General features: G+C 42.8%; 1 protein-coding gene across 1 annotated transcript in view; it reads left to right on the top strand.

Annotated features, from left to right (window-relative positions):
• Positions 1-23174, top strand: part of LOC124795868 (zinc finger and SCAN domain-containing protein 12-like) — an 83233-nt gene that overhangs the window by 3879 nt on the left and 56180 nt on the right. The window contains exons 3-5 of the mRNA XM_047259950.1: positions 3157-3401; positions 3459-3607; positions 6798-7026. Coding sequence (XP_047115906.1) covers positions 3157-3401; positions 3459-3607; positions 6798-7026 — 623 coding nt within the window. The remainder of the gene's footprint in view (positions 1-3156; positions 3402-3458; positions 3608-6797; positions 7027-23174) is intronic.

Here is a 23174-nt window from a genome sequence, read left to right as displayed (position 1 = left end):
AATCATTTCCAAGTCGACTTACGAATATGGTTTGATAAGAGACATCTTGGTGGGCTTCTGTCTTCCAAACCCCAGAAATTCTCCCCACAGATGTGGGACGTGCTATAGACAAGATGAGAAAAAGGAACTGCCTCAGATGATGATGATGATATACCCCAGTAGATACTTTAAAATTGATGAATCAGGATTACATAAATCTCACAACGTTACGGAAGATAATCTTCAGTTTTCAGGTATAAGATATCGGCTGAGATGAAGAAAATAGTTCCTGTCTAATGTGTACCAGTAATAAGTTATGGATGTGAGACATGGACATTAAATGAGTTCAATTGCTGGAAAACTCTTAGTAATTCAACGAGGATTTCAAAGGTAAATGTTGCTACAAAAAGGAAGACCGAAAGAAAGCAGTAGATATCAGACGTACAACAAAGTTCTGTGACGTAACGGGAAGTGTAAACATCTAGAGAAGGTAGTGGGCTGGTCATGTCGCGCGAAGAAGGGATGGCAGATGGTCAAAACAGATGCTAGACTTGAGCTCAATTTATGCCAAAAAAGACCGTGGGAACGTCACCAGAAAGATGGGGCAGCGACTGAACATATAGAGCTAGATTTAGTTGTCAACTGGAAGAATCTGCTGGAATCCTATGATGCACGCCGATTAAAAGGGGCCACATCAAGGAAGGATTAGTTTGGCTGATGGCGATGATCTTGATAAGACAGGTTAACACGTAAAAAGTCATATCCAAATTAACAGTTGTGTTAGTGGTGAAAATTTATATTACAACTTTCTCCACTGCTATCAAATGTTCTCCTCATCACCAATAAACACACGTCTATCGCATCTGTATGACATCTCCTGAGACCTATTGACAAAGATCGTACAGCTTTGATAGATCCTTGTTGTCATGTGGTGTGGAAAAATGACTAGTCGTGAGTAAAGCAGTATTCACTACAAGCAGCTTCTGGTGGTGACAGGAATTTCTTCAAATACATTACAGCTTCAGAGTACGTTTTACAAATATACAGGGTGTTTCAAAATTACACGTACGAACTTCGAGGGATGTCTTGAGGCACAAAATGAGCATAGGAACCTGTGTCCAGAAATGTCATCCAATGACACTAATGAGCACTAAAATTATAGACTCCGGCGCCTGTAAATGTATGTATATAGGGGGTGATTCCGTGATGATGATACGAATTTTCTAGGATGATGGAGAAGGATAAATGTATCAATTAGAGGTATGAGTCCCTGTGCCGGATACCAACGAGTCGCAAGTTATAAACGAAAACAGTTCTGATACTTCTGGCCAGTGAAATACAAGTGTCGGTACTGTTATTGCTAACATTGTAGGGTAGGTAACTTTCAGAAGTGGTAGTATCGAACAAAACAAGAAAAATATTTCCAGTAAACATGGGTTCTAAATGCATAGCTGAGGAGCTATGAGCACTACTTGTTGACCACTAGCATGAAACACATCTCCTCTATTGAAAAAATGCTTATAGCTCTTAACGTATACTTTTCCCGTCCGTGTATTCCACCGTTCGAGGTACCAGAAAGTTTTTCGCTTATAACTTTCGATTCGTTCGTTTCCGGACCAGGGTACTTATCTTTGATTGATACATTTATCCTTCTCCATCATCCCTGAAAGTTTGCAACCATCTCTGAATCGCCCTGTATTTACATATACGCATAAAATTTCGACACACTGTAGCGCCGACGCGGGTTCCTATTATTTCTCAAGACACCTTCTCCATCCCCTCGAAGTTTTTCAGTGTAATTTTGAAACACACTGTATACTGGAATTACATGAGGATACGTGACGTCGAAAGTAGGAGATGAGTTTCGCTGTTTGGGGAGTAAAATAACTGGTGATGGCGGAAACAGAGTGGATTTAAATTGCAGGCCAGCATTAACAAGGAGAGACATTTCTGAATTTGTTAACATCCAATATAAAATGTACGTTTGAGAAAGTTGTTTTCTGATAGAATCTGGAGTGTAGCCCTGCGTGGAAGTGACACGTGGACAATAATCAGTTCAGGCAAGAAGAGAATAAAAACTGTTGAAATCCGTCCTACAGAAGAATTTTGAAGACTGGGTGCATAGATGGAGTAGCTATTCAGTTGAGTAAGGAAAAAAAAAGAAATTGATTGTACAGCTAGATTAAAAGATGGGATAAGATGACAGTACGTACCCCGAGGAATCGTCAGTTTGCTGAGGAAGGGAAGTGTCGAAGGTCAAATTTGTAGAAGGAGACCAAGGCTTGAATAAAATAAACAAGTTCAAGTTGATATCGGCTGCAGCAGCTATTCCGAGATGAAGGGGCTTGCACAAGATAGAGAGGAGTGGAGAGCTGCATCAGACTAATCACTGAATTGGAAATCGCAACAACAAACAGTTTTCCGGAGTGTGACGAAATCGTGCGAGAATTTAGGTCTATTATCTCCACACCACATTACGACGGGTGGTGTACGGTGCGCATTTTTAAACAATTCTGTATGAGTGATGCTGAATTTTATATTTCTCTTCGTCGTTTTCGACTGCAAGAGCGAAAAAGTTTGTAAAAATGTAAGTCTGCATTTAAAATGTGGTAGTATTTACTTTCTATATAAGACATGTTTTTCTCTGCGGTAAGTAAATACAGCTTAGTTCAAGACTTACATAATTTCGCATGATAAATTAGATTTGTTTTTCGCTTTGCAACAAAAAAAAAGAAAAAGAAAAATCAGCACCTTCGTCGCAAACGAAACACAACTAGACGAAAATGAGAAGAAATTCTCGAAATGCACCGTACTATGTATGGAGATAAAACAACATTACAAAGTGGCTTGCAGCAAAAATTAATTATGTTACAAGATAAAAAAAATTACGTATAATGTTAACCATGAAAACAAAGCTGTCGGTGGGTACCATATGGCGTTTATCGTAGCAACACTAACAAACCGAGTCTCGAGAGATGAATAACTTAAACTGTTCTTATGCCTGGCGTAGTGTAAAATAACGGACGTGATTCTAGAACACTGGCCTGAAGTACGGTGCGGTTAAGGTTATTTCACTCAGTTCGAGCTCGGAAACAATTTGATGACTAACAACCCAATTTATTGTTGTGCCTCTTGTACTGCAGTTGAAGTGAGCGGGAAGTTTTATGATGGACACAGATCGAGACGGCAGTTTCCTCTGATGCTGTGGGCTGACCGCCGTGGTGCGCGTGGCAGGTCGCTGTCCGAGGACGAGGAGGCGCTGGACGAGCTGGACGTGGACGTGGACGTGGACGTGGACGTGGACGTCGAGGAGGACCTGGACGAGGTGGACGACGATGAGGCGGAGCTGTCGTGGCAGGAGCTGCCGGCGGGCGGGCGGCTCGCGTGCCGCGCCGCCATGCTGCTGGTGCGCCAGGGCCAGCGCGGGGACCCCGCCGACGCGGACGTCGACGGCGACGGCGACGCGGACGGCGACCTGGACGCGGACGCGCTCGACGACGACGAGGACCTGCTGTACGAGGTGGTGCAGCCGCTGCTCACGCCGCCGTCCAGCCCCGAGTCCGGCCGCGGCAACTCCTCCAGCAACTCCAGCTCCTCTTCCAGCGCCGGCAGCACCTCCAACGGACAGGTGAGCTACTAATCCTTCCTCTAATACCACCCATCCCCAACGGTCAGGTACATCATTAGCTCTTCCTGTGCCACCACCCTCCTCCAACAGGCAGTTGCGTTCCAATTATGTGATTAGCAGTTCGAGGTATACCTTGTACCTTGAACTGATAGATGGGTTTTTAGGTCTTCCTCTACAGTCCTCACCTTCAGTACGACAGCGTCAGTTCAATAATGTGATTAGCTTCTTCTGATATACCTTCCACCTCCAATGCTCATGTCTGGTCCACTATTATTAATGGCTCTTCTTGAAGTAACACCCAACACGAGATGTGATATGTCCAAACATTGTGACTGGATCTTCCTAATATTCCACGCTTCTCCAAAAGGCAGGTGTGTTCCAATATTGTGGTTAAGTCTCCAAGACTTACGACCTACCTCCAGTGGGCAAGATATATATTTGTGCGATTAGTTCTTCCAATCATACCAGCCACCTCTACCAAGCTGGTACATTTCAACACTGTGATCAGCTCTTCCTCATTTAGTACACACCTCATTTCAGTGCTGTGATTACTGCTTCCCAATGTACTGTACCTCCAGTGAGCATATGCACTTCACTGTTGTAATTAGCTCTTCCTGACACAAGACCCACCGATAATATAGCAAATAGAGTCCAATATTAGAATTAGATTTTCCTCACATACGATCTATCTCCAATGGGCAGGTGCATTCCATTATTTTGATTGCCTCTTCCTCATGTACCCCACAAACCAACCAACCTACTATACCTCCAGTGAGCAGATGTATTCCAGTATTGTGGTTATCTTCTGTTCATATGCCATCCACCTTCAATGAGCAGGCACAAACATCCAATTTAGTAGTGTTCCTGAAGTCATTTTGACACAATTCAGGGGAAATAAGATGATTAATTGTATTTCTGAGGAATTTACTGGTGTGAAGAGGAGGTGACTACACGTCTCATACGTGATATCAAAATGTGGCACAAAATCTGTTGGACTACTTTTAAAAATGATCCAAACACTGCAGAGAATTTCGTTCCGCGTTCACTGTCTCTCAACAGTCTAAAAGGTACGAAACTTTCTGCTTAATAAGTCTCGTGTAAAATGATCCAACACATATGCCTACTGCATTGTCATTTCATGCTCTTGTAATCACTGATCGTGGAATATTGGATTATATGATTCCTCTGTGTTTCACACATAGTTGCAACGATGGGATAACGCTTAAGTGGATCATCTTTAAGGTATTTGAATTCAGGCACCTATTTCTGGACTCCTAAAAGTGAAGGGATAGATATCTTAAACATATTAATCAACACATGGGCATAGGCTTTCATGGCTAGAGTCGATTTCAATAAAATTCTTCTGGTAATATGACCCTGTCATATGTGATGAAACTACCAATGTTCAGCATATACACTGATAAGAGACTGCCCACATGAGTAGCCGAAATGTCGCTGATTTTACCACATCAAGACTTGATCACACACCCAGAAAATTTTTATTGAAAAGGTGTTCTAGTGTATCCACTTGAATAAGAGACACAACTGTAACTTTCAAAAGCTGCACAACAGAACAAATCTGTATATGAACTTGGTATCTGATTTTATTTATTGTGCAATATGTATAGCTAAACCTCGTTTATCGTGTCTAGGTCGTATCGTAGGTCATCCGGATTCTTCAAAATTCGGTTAATCCAGAGATTAAAACAATAGAATGAGATAAGTTAAATTCTATAAACAGCAATTTTAAATTTATTTTCACGCAAATTGTACATTACTTTGACATTAAGTTTCTATTCGAAACTAACAGTGCTTTATGTGCTGAAATGATGCTTCGAGTCAGATTCGTGTTCTGCACGATCACTTAGGTGTTTCTTAAGACAAGTTCAGCCGAAGGCACCTCCCTCTTGCGTTGTAAATAAACCATAATTTTGTCCAGCTTCGTTCTTGCTCCCGCACGTGTCATAATATCCTCATACCGTCATTGTCTGCAGACGAAGAAGCAGTGATAAGTTTACCATAAGAAATCATCAGAATGATGCCGTTTATTCTTTCAATCTGACCCCGTTCGAGTTACCACTACTGCTACTGCCATTATTATTATTATTATTATTATTATTATTATTACAAGATTAATACAAAGGTACACTAATATCATTATTTTCCTCAATCCATATTTTCTACTGCCAAGTCTCGCTTTTCCGGACATCCTTCTTGTGTACTCCGTGATGCTCCATTACTTTGATGATGTGGTCAGCCAAGGACATTGTGGTCTGACGCACTTATGTCTGCCAGGTTGTTTCCATCCGAAAATTTTCTTTATTTCCCGATGATTTGTCGTTCTCAACCTACACCCATACCACTTTCATAAGGTTCTTTCAATTCTGTACATCATTGTCTCATTCGTCATTATTTACAAATATATGTACATATACGTAAATAATCCATTTCTACAGCTATAAGTCTTCTTCCGGGGTCAGCATTTAAAATTTGTAGTTCTTTTCATTGCATAGGACAGGTTCGACCGTTAGACTATCCACTCCTTACTTATTGTTGCTAGAAATGTCCCTTCCAATCAATTTCAGCTACAAGCTTTTTCAACAGTTCTCCTTTTTTCCATTCTATGCAGTGCATTCAACTTTCTGCCCGTTGACACTACCATCCTATTTCTCAAGTAATTTTACACACAAAACAAACGGGACATTCCAGAATTGTTAATATCAGTGTTAGCTTGCTAACTGACATTGTGACTGATTCCATGTACTATGGATGGCTTAATTTAAATTTGATGATTGTCGTCGTCGATTGTTGTCACTGTTACTTCCGAAATACTGTATAGGTCTTCTACTTGAATAAAACTCTTCATTAACCTCATATCGAGTTTAATTAGGGCGAGATAAAAAAATTGATTAACTGGGCTAACATACGAATTGCAAAATTTCAATGATATGAATTTCGTCTCCGCCCCAAGTCACAAGTTTTCAGTTTGTCCTCACAATATGAGTAACTGAAACCCCTTATCTTACTTTTAATCTCAGATTTACTGATCACAGTTGTGCTTTAGGAAGTATAAGTAATAATGAGTAACATTCGTTAGATGACGTGGCGCTTTATCTGTCCAGTAGTTCATTGCAGCACGCACAGAGTGTTGCTTCTCTCCAGTAGGTAAAGATGCACAAACGTGTTTCAGGTGGTGTTCCGCGCGTCAGCGTCATCGGCGCACCACCATCACCACCACCACCATCACCTCCCACCCAGCGTGGCGCCAAACGCACCGCACATCACCCACGTGCCCACGCGACATCGGCACGACGTGTCGCCCGATTCCAAGAGGCGGATACACAAGTGCCAGTTCACCGGCTGCAAGAAGGTCTACACCAAGAGCTCGCACCTCAAGGCGCACCAGCGGACGCATACAGGTGGGTGTACATCGGTCACAAACTCTGCTACGTAAAAGCAATGCAACCTGTTTATCTTATTTTTTCTCACCGTGTGGTTCAAACATACAGGGTGTGGCGCTTAACTCAGGACAAATGAAACGTTTCTTTAAAAACACAGTTATTAAAACGAAACACAAATAAAAATGGAAACCCTTTTATATGTAAGTAGTGGCATCTTTTAAGGCTAACGTTACTCAAAGTAAACCCCTTCAACCGCAATGACCGCCTCTGGTCTTGTTCTAAAAGCCATTGGCCTTGCCGCACCTGTCAGATCACCGATGTCAAGCGCTGTCCGACAGGCCTAGCACTTGAGGCTGGAGGACCATCCCGTGTGCCGAGCGTTGTTGGCGAACGGCGTGCATTCAGCCCCTGTTAGGCAAACTGAGGAGCTACTTGATTGATCACAAACACCCCTCCATACCCGCATTCAGTAACGCTGAGGCTGACACGGCGGCCAGTCGGTACCGTTGGGTTTTAATGGCCAGTTCGGGAGCAGTTTTTTTCCGATCTTGTTCCTAAAGCGACCGCACGCACTCTTCAAAACAGCGCTGTCCATTTTCGCGAATGATATGCGTAGAGATACGACATTAGGGTGCCTCGTCTTGTTGGTAACTCTTTGGACTACGCTCCAGACATACGAGTAGAAGTCGTGGAGGTCCAAATCCGGGCTATTCGGGGGCCAGAAATACTTTGACCAGAACTTGTTAACGTTGTCCGAGAGCCAGTTTTGCACTAAAGGGCTCATATGAGGTCCTCCTCTGCTATTCGACGCATTGTCCACTCGCTGACAATCAAGACTGGCGCCAATTTCTTCAGCGATTGCCCCGGGTCCACCGAAATCAGCGCCTGAGCTTTTTCAGTGACTGCCGCAGTTCTTGACAAGCGTTTCTTCCAATGACGTTTCCTCGCCGGTTAAGTGTAATCTTCCCCAGACTTCATCGAAGCATTATATTTGATCACAATATGGTAAAAAGTTGAGCTCGGGTACTCGATGAACAGAATATTTGAGTGAGCGAACGCCCAGCGCCAAGATTGTCAATAATTGCAGCTCTTCGGTTGTGCTCCGCACTTGTCCGAAACGTCTCTGCCATTTTGAGGTTCTGACTGTTTACTAGAAGCCTATCCTTTCATGAACGCCGATCGCCACCTACGGCAGAACTACGACATGGTGACAAATTCGAATTGTGAAATTTGTCCGGATTTAAGGGCCGCACCCTGTACACACTTTTTATCTTTTTCCTGTCTTAAGTCATCTCCTCTTTCCACCATGCGCTAATATTATCATTTCCACTTGCTTACTGCAGCAAATGCCATCGATAATCCGTTTGCATATTCTAGTCTGGTCAAGGCGCCACAGCATATACCCTATCCAGATCGGACTTCTTTTGCAAACACTTTACCACAGAAACTTTATATCAAGAATTTTCTCTAGTACCTCATCATTTCGTACCTTATACGTGAATGTAATTTTAATATTCTTACATACTTAATGCGTGATTGAAATTAATTAGATGCATTGTGATAACAGACAGTCTTATAACGAAAATATTTTCTCACGTCATCACTCCACTATTTCTCAGTTGATGGCAACCTTTTCATTTCGAAAGATCTACTGCAGCTAACAACCCCGGTTACTATTGACATCATACTTTTAGTCTAAGCTGTATACCCTAATTTTGGTGTTGCTGAACCTGCCGGTCTTTTCGTGTTCCCATTCTGAATCAACTTTCTATATACGCCCGTAAACAGATACAGGAAAACAAACACAAACACACACACACACACACACACACACACACAAGCACACGTTCGTTCCTTTTTATGGGCACGTGACGCGGCAAGGGGGTATACAAGGTGTCGCAAGAGGAATAGTTAATGTTCAGGGATACGGCAGGAAAGATAATTCGAAACTGAAAGTCTAGTAAACATGAGCTCTAAAATTCACACCGTACCTAAAGACCTATGAACACTTGTTCATTAGAAAGGTGTGCTTCACAGTAGTGAAGATGAATAAGTGCTGATAACTCTTAAGGCAGGCTGGATAGTTTTTTCTTGATTTGATACATACTACCACCTCGCAAAACATGGAAAGTAAAGAGCTTTCAGCAGAAGAAATGTATTTCACCGTGTCGAAGATCGAAATTCTCCTAGCTGACAAGGTATGCATTTCAGAGCCGATGTTTACTGGACATTTTTGCTTCGAATGATCGTTCGCATCATGTCTCTGGATATTGACCATTTCTCCTGGGAACGTCTCTATAAGTGGAGCAAAGGCAAGTGATGTTGTTTTTCTGGCGACTATACGGGCCGCATATTGAAAGACCACTGCCAAGAAGGACTACTGCAAAGGGTAGCTTTTTATGACCTGGCGTCTAGGAACAGGTGTCTCGTAAAAGGCAAAACTTGGCGGCAGTTGGCTTGATACTGTCTTGAATATCTATGGAACGTGGTTGAAAAACGATCAGACCACGAGTACGCGGGAAAGTGCTGACAGACCGTGACTCATCCCAGAAATTGGATGTCGAAGGCTTGTGCGCTCTGTAAAGCAGGACAGGTGGGGATATGTGGCAGATTTGGAGACGGACTGCTGTGCTGGTAACAGCGCACATAGTTGAACATGGAATTCTGTAGCAGAAGGACCCAACGTGTTCACACGTTGTCATTGACGAAAGCAGAGGGCACGAAATAGTCGAAATTTGACCAAAGAAGAATGTAAGCTTGACACCTGGTCAGATGAATCAGTTTCTTGTTGCACCAGGTTGATGACAGTGTGAATATGCGCCGTCATCTAGGCGAACGTCCTGCGTTAGTAATCGAAGGCCCCGTCACAGCTGTGGACTGCCTGAACATTGTTTAGGATGACCGGCATCCCTACAAGCTATGACGTCTTCTCCGATAGCGAAGCATCTCCAGCAGGATAGCTATTCATGGTACAAGACCAAAATCGTGCTGCAGTGGTGTGAGGAGCATGATAATGAACAGAAATTGATGTTTCGTCCAGCATATTCGCCTGAACTGAATCAGATGTTACAGATCTGGTACGCTATCGGCCGACATCTCCGCACCCAGAAACCACTGGTCAGTAATTGATCAGAAATGCGTGACCTGTGAGTAGACGTTGTCATATACATTATGTGATCAAAAGAATCCAGACAATTCGCTGTAAATGACTTACAAGTTCTTCGCACCCTCCATCAGTAATGCTGGAATTCAGTATGGTGCTGGCCCACCCTTGCCCCTTGATGACAGCTTGCACTCTCTCAGGCATACGTTCAATCAGGTGCTGGACGGTTTCTTGGGGAATGGCAGCCCATTGTTCACGGAGTGCTGCGCTGAGGAGAGATATCGATGTTGGCCGGTGAGGCCTGGCGCGTAGTCGGCGTTCCAAAACATCCCAAAGGTGTTCTACAGGATTCAGGTCAGGACTCTGTGCAGGCCAGTCCATTACAGGGCTGTTGCTGTCGTGTAACCAGTCCGCCACAGGCCGTTCATTATGAGCAGGTGCTCGATCGTGTTGAAAGATGCATCTCCGAATTACTCTTCAACGGTGGGAAGCAAAAAAGTGCTTAAAACATCAATGTAGGTCTGTGCTGTGATAGTGCCACGCAAGACAACAAGGGGTGCAAGCCTCCTCCATGAAAAACACGACCATATCATAACACCACCTCCGAATTTTACTGTTGGCAGTACGCACGCTGTCAGATGACGTACACCGGGCATTCGCCATATCCAGACCCTGCCATCGGATGCCACATTGTGTACCGTGATTCGTCACTCCACACAACGTTTTTCCACTGTTCAGTCGTCCAATGTTTACGCTCCTCACACCAAGCGAGGCGTCGTTTGGCATTTACCTGTGCGATATGTGGCTTATGAGCAGCCGCTCGATCATGAGATACAAGTTTTATCACCTCTCGCCTAACTGCCATAGTACTTTCAGTGGATCCTGATGCAGTTTGGAATTCCTTTGTGATGATCTGGATAGACATCTGCCAATTACACATTATCACTCTCTTCAACTGTCGGCGGTCTCTGTCAGTCAGCAGACGAGGTCGACCCGTACGCTTTTGTGCTGTACGTGTCCCTTCACCTTTTCAATCATTATCACGTCGGAAACTGTGGACCTAGGGATGTTTAGCTGTGTGTAAATCTCGCGTACAGACGTATGACTCAAGTCATACTCAATCAGCTGACCACGTGCGAAGTCCGTGAGTTCCGCGGAGCGCTCCATTCTGCTTTCTCACGATGTCTAATGATTACTGAGGGCAGTTATATGGAGTACCTGGCAGTAGGTGGCAGCACAATGAACCTAATAGGAAAAACGTATGTCGATCACATAAGTGTACCTCCAGAAATCTACCGAGGACTTGTCAAATCTGTACCTCGCATAAACGATGCTTTGTTGCGTTCCAAAGGTGGATCAATACGTTACTAAGCGTATTTTATCCATAATCGATGCAGCTGAACTCCATGACTGCTACTTTATTGGGTGTAGAATAAAAACCACTACCAGTTACAATACAAGACGCTTTTATATAACACACGGCCGGTTTCTGGTTTGTGCCCATCTTCATGTGGTTTACATTCATGTACATGTTCCCATTCTTAGTGTTATGGACCACGGTTTGAATCAAAAACAAATGATGACGTTTAAATAGACACAAATGAGAAATATGTAAGCGGCTAAGCGGCATGTGTTGTACAATTTGTAGTGCTTATGTGTGTGAATTCCTAAGGGACCAAATGGCTGAGGTCATCGGTCTCTAGACTTACACACTGCTTAAACTAACTTATGCTAAGAACAACACACACACCCACTCCTAAGGGAGGACTCGAACCTCCGGCGGGAGGGGCCGCGCAATCCGTGTCATGGCGCCTCAGATCGCTCAGCCACTTCGGAGGCGTGGCATTGCCGTACTTACATATAGCTAGTGCAACCATGAGTTTTTCATGTTACATTTACGACACTTTTTTTACAAAAATATTTCGTTATTTACACGTTAACTGTATAGTAGTGAGCATGCTAATTATTCGTACCTCCCTATTATGTCTTTGATAAATTATGGCAGTTTAGGTGTTGGTAATTTCAGAAGCACATGCACTCACAACGTCCAACGAGCTTACGTTGGAAAAGAGAGATTATGATCAAAGAGGTTAAGTCAAAGAAGTACAAAGATGTTAAACATACAGTTACGTAGCAGATATTGCAAATTACGAAAATGAAATTGTTTCATGTTGGCCGAACCACAAAGTCGTTGAAAATTTATAGAATGATTGCTGGTAAATTATGTAAGGTTTAATTGACATTGTACTTTAGAAAAAATGCTACCTATGTGGGGGTATGAATTAAAGTGTTTTAAAGATGTAAACAAATGACTTGTTTGCAAGGAATACGTGTTCATTGAGAAGTAGATGTGGGGATTTGGAGCTAAGGATGTGAATTCCGAGCTCTTCAAGAAGATTCATTTTCTTTCCTTTGCTGACAGTGTATAATATCTGCAGATTGCCTTTAATGGCTGTAGCTGAGTGGCCATGTTCATTCACATTTGTTGCAAAAGTGGATTTATCAAAATTATTTAGCCGGAAGGCACCCATGTATTCAAAGTATCTTATAGGGAAACTCCTTCCTGTCTGGCCTATGGAGAGCTGTTGCCAAATGTCACATAAAAGTTAGTGAATACCTGACTTGCTGTGACACTGGCTATTTGTCTTGTTGCAATGAACAATGTGCTGTTGTAGCTTATTGTTGGTGCTGAAGGATATTTAAATACCACTGTCACGAAAAAGGTTAGCTACTTGGTATGAACTTTTTCCTATAAATGCGAGGCGAGGTATTAAGCAAATGACCATGATGTTTTGATTCACCAGCGAGCAGCCACGAGAGTTACCAGCTGAAAGAGTAGCGATATTCAGCCTGCAAATAACAGATATGCGGCTGGTTCTTTTACTACGGTCAGAGATGGAAAGGCCTGTGTAAGTGGAACTCGACTGAACTTCACATGCTCTTCAGTTACACATGCTACACAGAGAATTAAAATGTGTCCGAACAGTTTGCTTGCGAGAGACGGAAAGAATAACCAGTGTGTCGTCCTACCATGTGAGAGAGTTGTGCGCTCTCTCTTCACCGCTATCGGGAACAAAAAGGTTCAGATGATGGCTAAAGGGTTCCCGAAAAGTCTTTAGAGCTCTGAGAGAAGAGAGCTGTAGTCCATTGACGTAAAGGGCTGGGTTCGTCTTACAGAGGGCGGGAGGCGTCCATTGTAATTAGAGTGCTTCTTTTGTGAATGGGAGAAGTGCATTTCATTTTCGCCTGTTAATATGGTTAGAATTCCGACTTCAAATGGACGAGGTGTGCGCTTTGTGCTGTGCGATTTCGTCGGCGTGCCCTGGGCACTTCCCCGCCGCCGTAATTAAAATATTCGCTTTGTTTCGTTGCAAAGTCCATGACTGCTCTTTTTACTCATTTTACCACATTACCTGGGGCATGCAGAATATTTCTGAGGGACAGAGATTACATTAAACGCTGAATTTTGTTTAACAGGAGCAGGAGGGAAAAAATGAGACTCGGCAAACGTACCTTGCGTGCCACTGCTTTTGGGCTCATATTCTTCTAGATTCTGAAAGGGGAGGAAGATTCGGGTTTTGTGGTACGTCGATGTATAAATAATTAACTCAGGGCCGAGCTCGCGTTGTACAAGAACGTCGGGCATCATGTGGTTTAAGGGGCTGTCATAACATTCGCCTAAAATGGTTCAGAGAAATCACGATAAACGTAAATCTGTATGGTCTAAAGGGAATTTGTATCCAGTTGCTCCAGAATGCGAGTCCTGGTCCTTAACCACTGCATTACCTCCGTCGGCAATACATTGTATAATATACGGGTGTTTCAGAAGGAATAGTAAATACTTCACGAAATAGTCTCTCTTTCTCTTCTCTCTCTATTCATTTAGTCGATTCCGACTCTCCCTGACCCCACGAGCTAAAGCGTGCCAGTTTCTTCTGTCCTTCACTTTCTGTGTGTGTGTGTGGTTTGAGGTTTTCAGGCGCTAAACAGCATGGTCATCAGCGCCCAAACGCATAGAAGCAGGAACACATGCGGTGAAGGGACGAAGACGGACAGCGAACAAGGAGAACGGCTAAAAGACACAGACCTGACGCAGTTCCAAATCCTCACATACGGAGGCAAAACAAGAAGAGAAGAAACGCACTAAAAACGGAAACACAAGGAAAAGAGAACAGAAATCGAAGTGAAACAAGTAGGTAATCGTGACTGGCGGACCTCTTACCTAAAACCTGGGTGAGCCAGTCACCCAGCAGCACATTAAAATCCGAGGCAACCAACTGGACAGGACACAAAACCGTAAGACCTTAACCACAATCGTTGCGTCGTCTTGCAAAATAGAGGGCAAATACGGTGGCAAGGAAACCACCGCCCTCTGGTCAGAAAATGAGGGACAGTCAAGTAAAATGTGGCGGACAGTAATCCGGACGCCACAAGCACTGCAGATTGGGGGGTCCTCCCGCCGGAGTAAAAAACCATGCTTTAAGGGACTGTGCCCGATGCGGAGGCGAGTGAGGAGAACCTCATCCCGCCTGCATGACTGGTAGGACGTACGCCATGGCCGCGTGGTGGCCTTGACCAGACGCAGCTTATTTTCACCGACTGCCAGCCACTCCTCTTCCCATTGACGCATAACACGAAGACGCAAAAGGGAGGTAACAGCATGGAGGGGGACGGCACATTCAACAACGTGAGGGAGGGAACATGCATCTTTGGAAGCCACATCCGTCAGTTCGTTTCCCCTAATACCCACGTGCCCCGGCACCCAGCAAAAAGAAACCTCCTTCCCCTGCCGTTGCTGGTGGAGTAAGACATCATGGATGTTCTGGACGACCGTATCCGCTGGGTACAAGTGTTGCATGGTCTGAGGGGCACTCAGGGAGTTAGAACAGATGAGAAACTTGAGACTGGGAACACATCTCATCTGCGCCATTGTCCGCAAGATCGGAAACAATTCGGCAGGAAGCCGTAACTTGACGACTCGATCAGGCAACACAACAGCACAACCAACAGAGCCTTTGCAGGTTGGAATCCATTATTTCTGCGATGTCATCGATCCATCTCATCCTTCACTGCCGTCTCCTCCTTTTGCCTTCGATCTTCCTCAGCATTAAGGTGCCTTGCGTGTGGTCGCTTGGAAAAATACAAACAATTTTCATAAACTCTACACGGCTCTAACTGAAAAACGTGAACTGTTAATGGGACATACCGATGCATACTTGGAATCTACCCAATTATTAACTATATTACGTACATGTATGAAACTTTAAGTACACATAAACAACATGTCTATCTAAAAGATAGGCACAGTCATGTCATTTCAGCAACAAGGTATTCTTTTGTTACGTGTATACAAGTGGAGAAGTAGAATCATAAGCAGATTTACCAAAGTCTTTATTAGCAATTTCAAACATATGGTAGGCACGATAGGCAATTACATCTCTATCATTAAAACTTTCAAGTCCAGGTACACTCGAAACTCCACTACCACCTCTCACTATGGCAACAGTGAACTATCCATTTCCATGTGAGAAAGTGTCGTTTATATCCAAGCTGAAATTAAGAGAACATCCCAGAAATACACAAGGTCCATCGACGAGAGCATGGGCTGCAACACTCTTCACTGGAATGCGATTCTTCTTGTCCCCAGATGTTGTAGTGAGTTCAATGTTTTCTATACTTTTGTAAACTGTTGTGCGACGACGACGTCGATGGACCTTGTGTATTTGTTGGATGTTCTCTTAATTTCAGCTTGGACATAAACGACACTTTCTCACATGGAAATGGATGGTTCACTGTTGCCATAGTGAGAGGTGGTAGTGGAGTTTCGAGTGTACCTGGACTTGAAAGTTTTAATGATAGAGATGTAATTGCCTATCGTACCTACCATATGTTTGAAATTGCCGTACAGGAGATATCGACGTTGTCGTCGCACAACAGTGTACAAAAATATAGAAAACATTGAACTTACTACAACATCAGGAGACAAGAAAAATCGCATTCCAGTTAAGAGTGTTGCAGCCCAATCAAAATGAAGGTTACTTTTTTATAAATTACCAGTAAGTATTTTCCTTCCTGTTGATAGTATGTTAGTGTCTGTTGTTTAATTTCGTCTAAACAGTACCTTACAACATCCCAAAACATTTCAGACTAAATGTGCATAAAATAATACCAAAAAATTTAATTCTCGGTAAATTCGATTCAAAGGTATAGTTAATCATTGGCGACACCGTTGTGGTTTCCAATACATTCCAGTAGCATAATCTTCTTGGTTTACACGTCCTTCATCTACTGTCTTCCTTTTCTTGTTTCCCCTGGTTATTCTGGCGTCTTCAGTTGCCTCAAGCACGCACGTTTCAGCTATGGCCGCCCTCATGCAATCAGTTGCCACCAGTGACTCTACCATATTAAACCCAGAATATATTCCTAGCAGCTCTAGAATTTCACACCTACTAACTGCCCCACATTAAAACAAATTACGGGCTTTATAACTTTCAAGAATGACCAAACAGCAGCAACTCAAGCGACAGAAAGGAAAATAATACTCAGAAACCAAATATCTGGTAGGGAAACTTAAGAGGATCGCAAAGCACATCTTCTAACAGGGCTGTCAGCTTGTAAAACAGTTGTATAGTGTATGTTTCTCGAACAGGAATGTAATGACATCACCGACGTGTAAAAGCAGCGGAAACAAGGGTGCGGAAGCACACCGAGAGATTTTTAATTTCTTTTTTAAACGACTTCCTGATGTCCAGTCCAGTTATTTTAACCACCATGTTGTTCAAAAAGGTCTAAACATCGACTTAAGTTGATAATCAAAAAATCGGATTTGTAAGCGGATTCAGAGGCAATACGTTAATGTCTTCTCCAGCGAATCACGTTTCCTCATAATGCGCCCAAATTGGGTCAGTTGTTTCTTCAGTATCGGACTTTCCAAACAGCAAGCTGGTTTTATTTGCTGTAGTACTGACTCGTTCTCTTTGCTGTCCATGGAACTCTTAAGAAGTTTTCTTCAACACCACACTTCAAAAATGTCTGTTCTTCACCGGACAGCTTTTCTTATTGTCCAGTTCTCACGTCCGTACATCACTACGGGAAAGACCATAGCCCTTACTGTACGGATCTTCGTTGTTAAAGTTATGTCTCTGCTCCTTAAAACATTGTCGAAGTAGAACATTGCCTTTCTGCCAAGTAACAAGCATCTCTTGATTTCGAGCTGCAGTCACCATCAGCAGGAATCTTGGAGTCGAGATAACTGAACATTGTTTCACCCCCTATGTACCATGAAATGATAGGTACAGTTACAGTTTTAGTTTTTTTGACATTCAGCATAGAACAGCTTTGCGCCTTCTGCTTTCGCATTTAGTGAGAGGATCTTTTAACTCTTTTTCACTTTCCGCCATCGCTATAGTATCATCTTCTTATTTAATGTTATTTATATTTAAATAGCAAGTATAAATATAAATAACCTTAGGAGATGGTAATCGAAGTATCAACCAATAAATGAATATTCGTTCCTCCTACTTATATCTCCTGAAAAGCTCATGAAGGGCACCATTGGGGCAAAAGGTGTTCTAGTGGTCCGATATATACCACCAACCCTCTCCATATCCAAACCCAAGTGTTACTCCCCTGAAGTGAATGGCTCTTATTGCACATCATTATGATCAATGAAGTAACCATGTATAGGGAGATCCCGCTGCCCCTACCGACGTCGTTTTACGCAACGCGCCGTGTGTATTTGGCCTTCATAAACCACGCGCGAGACTTTCATATTCCCTCTCTCGCTACGCGCAAACTGTTAGTCCTGCAAAAAAGATGTACACTACCCTTTTGTAAGAAATTTAATATAGTTAAATTTTGTACTGGGATTCGTTTTCGCTGAGGGCCACGGTTTTCCAATTATTCAATAAAAACATACTAACGTGACCTTCAAACGCACCTCCGCCCCCACACTCATCCCTCACCAGTCACGACTTCCAATGCATTGTTCGTGGCACTCCCTCATACCACTGTACAGAAATTTCCGACTACTCGAATTATTGCCGATATTCCACTTTTTGGTCTCTATTGATTGGTCTGTTACACCACCAAAATCGTCGGCTGCTTCGTTAACATTGTTAATTTAAACATGCCCGTGAAGGCAACGAAAGAAAAACGACTTTTGTAAACGTTACGCTGAAATTAATGACGCGAATTAGATCCTAACTTAAGCCCTTAGAAGAGCAGTAGTTTCGTAGTCAGATTAAAGTAAGGGAATTGTTGATTTTATGCTGTTAAAATTCAGATAATTGTTAGGTCGAATTTATACAAATATCAATTTAACAATTTGTAAGTGTTTGCCTATGCCAGAGGCGTAATAAGGCCAGTCAATTAAAACCAAAAATCGTCGAATGTGGAAAACAATTCGGGCAGTTGCTAATTTTTTTTACAGTGGTAGGAGAGTGTGCCATGATAGAAATCCTGCTTGGTGAGGGATGAATATAGCAGTCGAGGTGCGTTTGAAGATCACTTGAATAACTCAAAAAGCTTCACCTGAAACGAAACGTATACCTACACAAATCTCTACTACAATACATTTCTTACGAAACGGTCCTGTTAATTTTCCCTGTAGGACTAACAGTCAGCGCGTATCGAGCGAGCGAGGGAATATGAAAATATCCCTAGTAGTTTTTCAAAAACCGCTAATATAGCATTGCGGGTTGCATAAAACGACATCGTTAGGGGCAGCTGAATCGCCCTGTATAGTTAATATCATCCACGTTATTTATCTATTTTAATATCAGTGTGTCAGATTAAGTAACGAAAGTTAAAACTTACTTCCATAAGAATGCATTGCCAGAAAAATTTCTAATTCCTATGATTTAGTGGTTCTGCGTGTAAATTCAAGAAACGTGTCGGGTTTATTGTTTGCGTCAGGTGTGGTCAGCGTGTGAACGTGCTCCTTACCTGGCTGGAATGTTTCCTATAGATGATCAGCCATCAAGCCAATCAACGTGGGTTGATGCACGTAAAAATATAAATTGATGTGGCAAAATTTTCTTTTGTAACAAGAATAGCCTACACGTACTTTCTCCCGCAACTTTTCAATGAAATATACTTTAAGCGAGAAATTCTAGATTTCTTGGCCGAATAGTTGCTAGCTGACTCTTTTCGTTGTCTACGTCCTCGCTAGCAGGAAATCCCAGAAGGCAACAAACAAAAGTTTCCGCCTCAAGTGCCTGATGACGGTGAGTGGGGGGGGGGCTATCCCCCCCTCTCCCCCCGCCCCCCCCCCCCCCTTACGATTTTAATCACGGCCCGGTCGTACCCCGGCAGCCGTCTCGAGTGTCGCTGCTCCTTACTTGTTTGCAGCGACAAATGTTTAATTGGAATAGTTGTCTGGATCGCGCCGCGCTGCGCCGCTTTCACAAGTTCGGTAATTTAATCCTGCAGCGGACAAGGGCACGCCGCGGCGCGGCGTTCGGAGAGCGGTCACCGAGTTTGTCCTATAGTCGGTGCGCGCCGGGCTGTTTTCGCGTATTTTCAGTCCTTAGTTAGCTGCTGCACCGAGGCGTGCTGCACTCCACTGCGTGGACTTCGGAACCCCCTGTTAATTCTGTCTGGCCAGCGCCAAACATCGACGGAGTTAGGACGCCGCCAACAGCGAGCACGCAAAGTAGTGGTACATTTCTATAGCGCAGTAAACAAGCGGGGTTTACATACAATGTTTGTCAGGGAATCTGCGACAAGTTGATATACAGGTCAGTAGGGGCACATCTCAGTACATTAAATTTGTTGCCAAACTCGCAGCTTGGCTTCAGGAAAGGAATGTCCACCAAATGAGCCGTCTATTATTTTGGGTGTGAGGCACTAATAGGCGTAAACGATTGGTTGAGGAGTGTAGATATTTTCCTTAATTTAACAATAACGTTTTGAGGCGTAGCGCCTTCGCATCCATCCTGTCACTTGTTAGGACGATATCGTTATAGGCATAAGTCATCGACAGATGTCACCAGCTGACATAGACTTGAGTTACAGAGCTGCACATAGTTGTACTAGTAGGCGGCGAAGGTCAGCAGTTGACGGACAGTGCTAGCAGTCGTAGTCAAACAATGTTGTAAGGTTATGTCTGATTAATATTTAATGTATTTGCATCATTATAATTGTTTTATATGTGTAGTAATTAGCAGTGTGAGTGTTGTATGAGTGAAGAAGAACAGACGTAAATTAAAATTGTTTTGTTTATTCACGAAGTACCAGTTAAACTATACAGGGCATTTACTATAATTAAATGTGCAGTCAGTTTATGGTACTAATAAATCGTGAGTAGAACACAAATTAATCGGTAATTTCGGAAGGAGTAATTTTATATTTGATACTTTTCTAAATTTATTTATTTAGCAATTGCCACAGAAAGAAATGTTTTACTATGCTTAGTCATTGAAGTAAAGCGCGGGTTAGCGCGGTATAATACTGCAACCTGATTGTTTGTGATATCAGCCAATCAGAATAATGCAGGCTCGCGCCAATCTATGCTGGGAACAAAGCCTTCGGTGTGATCTATGGGGGTCAGGGCTAAGGGTTCGAACTAGTAACATCTCATTGAAAGCAGCTCCGACCAAGGTACTGTAAAATCGCGGAAAAATGCTAATTACGAGTTCGCGAAGTAGCACAAAGTGAACGGTATAGTGGAAGTCGTGTGGAATTTCGGACGGAATATCAAAATTATTGCTTTTGACTGTTAGTTAAAACCGCGTGGCGTGTTGTGCGATCTAAAACTGGAACAGGTATTACGTGTAGAGCAGAGTGCACAACATTTGAGAGAGCATTTTCATAACGAAACGATCCGGTGAACTCTATTAACTTCGGTAACGGGTGTAAATACCATAAACTGGCTACATGTGTGATTGTGGTGTGCGTGTGAACTTTACATTGTGTTGCCACTTAGTACGGACTTGGCAGTATTGACTGTGATCTTTATCGTAAAAATACACCTGAAAATATACGTTGCCAAGTTAAAACTTTTATTTCAGTAGCTAGCCACATCCCGTTTACCGGACAATTCTATGTATGTTGCATGGGGGCTTAATTAAATATTTATGATTGAAAATGATTTTTTAGTAGCTGTAATGTCCGATTACGCAAGTCTCGTAAACGGTTGGCCCTGACTAGTATTATTACGCTATTTGACTGCAAAGAACAATGTAAGAAAATTTCCGTAAACACAGTTAATTAATTAAGTCCCCAGCAACTATAAAACCTACAAAACCAATAAGCACAAAAGTAACTGTTCTGTATGTGGGAGTGTGACTCAACGTCCACATCTGGCACGGTTCTTTTCCAACAAGACAAGAATTTTGATACCAATTTTACTGACGTAACAAAAGAAATTTAGAAAAACTATAATTACGCAAGAAAACCAAAATTCACTCTAATACAAGAACACGAGCCAGATGCTTGTTGACTGAACCTGTAGTGACACATTATTTCAGATACACAACTAATAAAGGAACATTATAAATTTTACCTTCATATATATTGACGAAATGCACTCATTACAATAACATCTGCTATCTCTCCCATCAAATAATGCTATGAACTCTCAACAACCACTGTCCTCTCCGATCTCTCCACAAGCACTGACTTCTACAATCTCATAACAAGCACTGACTGCTATGAACTCTCAACAACCACACTGTCCTCTCCGATCTCTTAACAACCACTGACTTTTACGATCTCGTAACACGCACTGTGGAGGCGGCTTAATAGTACTCTTTGGCGCACTCTCTGGCGCAGTGGCACAGTGTAGCCACCTTTCATATGCCCTTCCTCCACAGGCCAGAATTTGATGGTATTTTTGCCAGCATTGGTGGTGAAAATACCACCAAATTCGTCCAGAAAAATACAGACAAAAATAAAAGATAATATTAATACCTAACTATCACATAATTAGTTAAAAATTTTGGCTTTGCACTGACTTTTCACTAACCTAATATATAAAATACAGTAGGCAATACAACTTCTTTTCATACATGTGACTTTACATAACAGTTTACACAATATACAAAAATCAGTTTATACAAATGTTCACATAAAATGCTTTCAATGATTAGTTTATACAAAAAAAAGACACCAACAGGTTACATGTTTTCCGTAGAAGCAGTCCATCAGTGGCACCCAGTAAAGTTTAGCAGGTACACCCAGCAACAAGTCACATTAATTCAGTAGAAGCAGTTCATCAGATGCACCCAGCAATGTTGAGCAGGTGCAGACACCAACAAGTGACCATCATTTCAGTAAAAACAGTTCATCAGTTGCACCCAGCAATGTTGAGTAGGTGCACCCAGCAACAAGTCACATTAATTCAGTAGAAGCAGTTCATCAGTGGCACCCAGCAATGTTGAGTAGGTGCAGACAGCAACAAGTGACTTCATTTCAGTAAAAACAGTTCATCAGTTGCACCCAGCAATGTTGAGCAGGTGCAAACAGCAACAAGTGACTTCATTTCAGTAGAAACAGTTCATCAGTTGCACCCAGCAATGTTGAGTGCAGGTGCAGACACCAACAAGTGACATCATTTCAGTAGGAGTAGTCCATCAGTTGCATCCAGCAATGTTGAGAGCAGGTGCAGACAGCAACAAGTGACATCATTTCAGTAGAAACAGTTCATCAGTGGCATCAGCAATGTTGATCAGGTGCACACAGCAACAGGGGACATCTTTTCAGTAGAAGCAGTCCATCAGTGGCACCCAGCAATGTTGAGCAGGTGCGGACAGCAACAAGTGACATCATTTCAGTAGAAACAGTTCATAAGTAACATCATTTCAGTAGAAGCAGTCCATTAGTTGCACCCAGCAAAGTTGAGAGCAGGTGCAGACACCAACAAGTGACACCATTTCAGTAGAAGCAGTCCATCAGTTGCACCCAGCAATATTGAGTAGGTGCAGACACCAAAAAGTCACATTTCTCAGCAGAAGCAGTTCCACAAAATCCACTAACACTGATCACACAGTTCATCAGCAGAAATTAAACACGACCAAATGTCACACATCATGTTGAAAAGTGCCGGTAACAGTACAGAATA

This window comes from Schistocerca piceifrons, chromosome 4 (assembly GCF_021461385.2).
Source record: "Schistocerca piceifrons isolate TAMUIC-IGC-003096 chromosome 4, iqSchPice1.1, whole genome shotgun sequence".
Taxonomy (NCBI): Eukaryota; Metazoa; Arthropoda; class Insecta; order Orthoptera; family Acrididae; genus Schistocerca; species Schistocerca piceifrons.
This window is presented reverse-complemented; position numbering and strand designations above follow the sequence as displayed.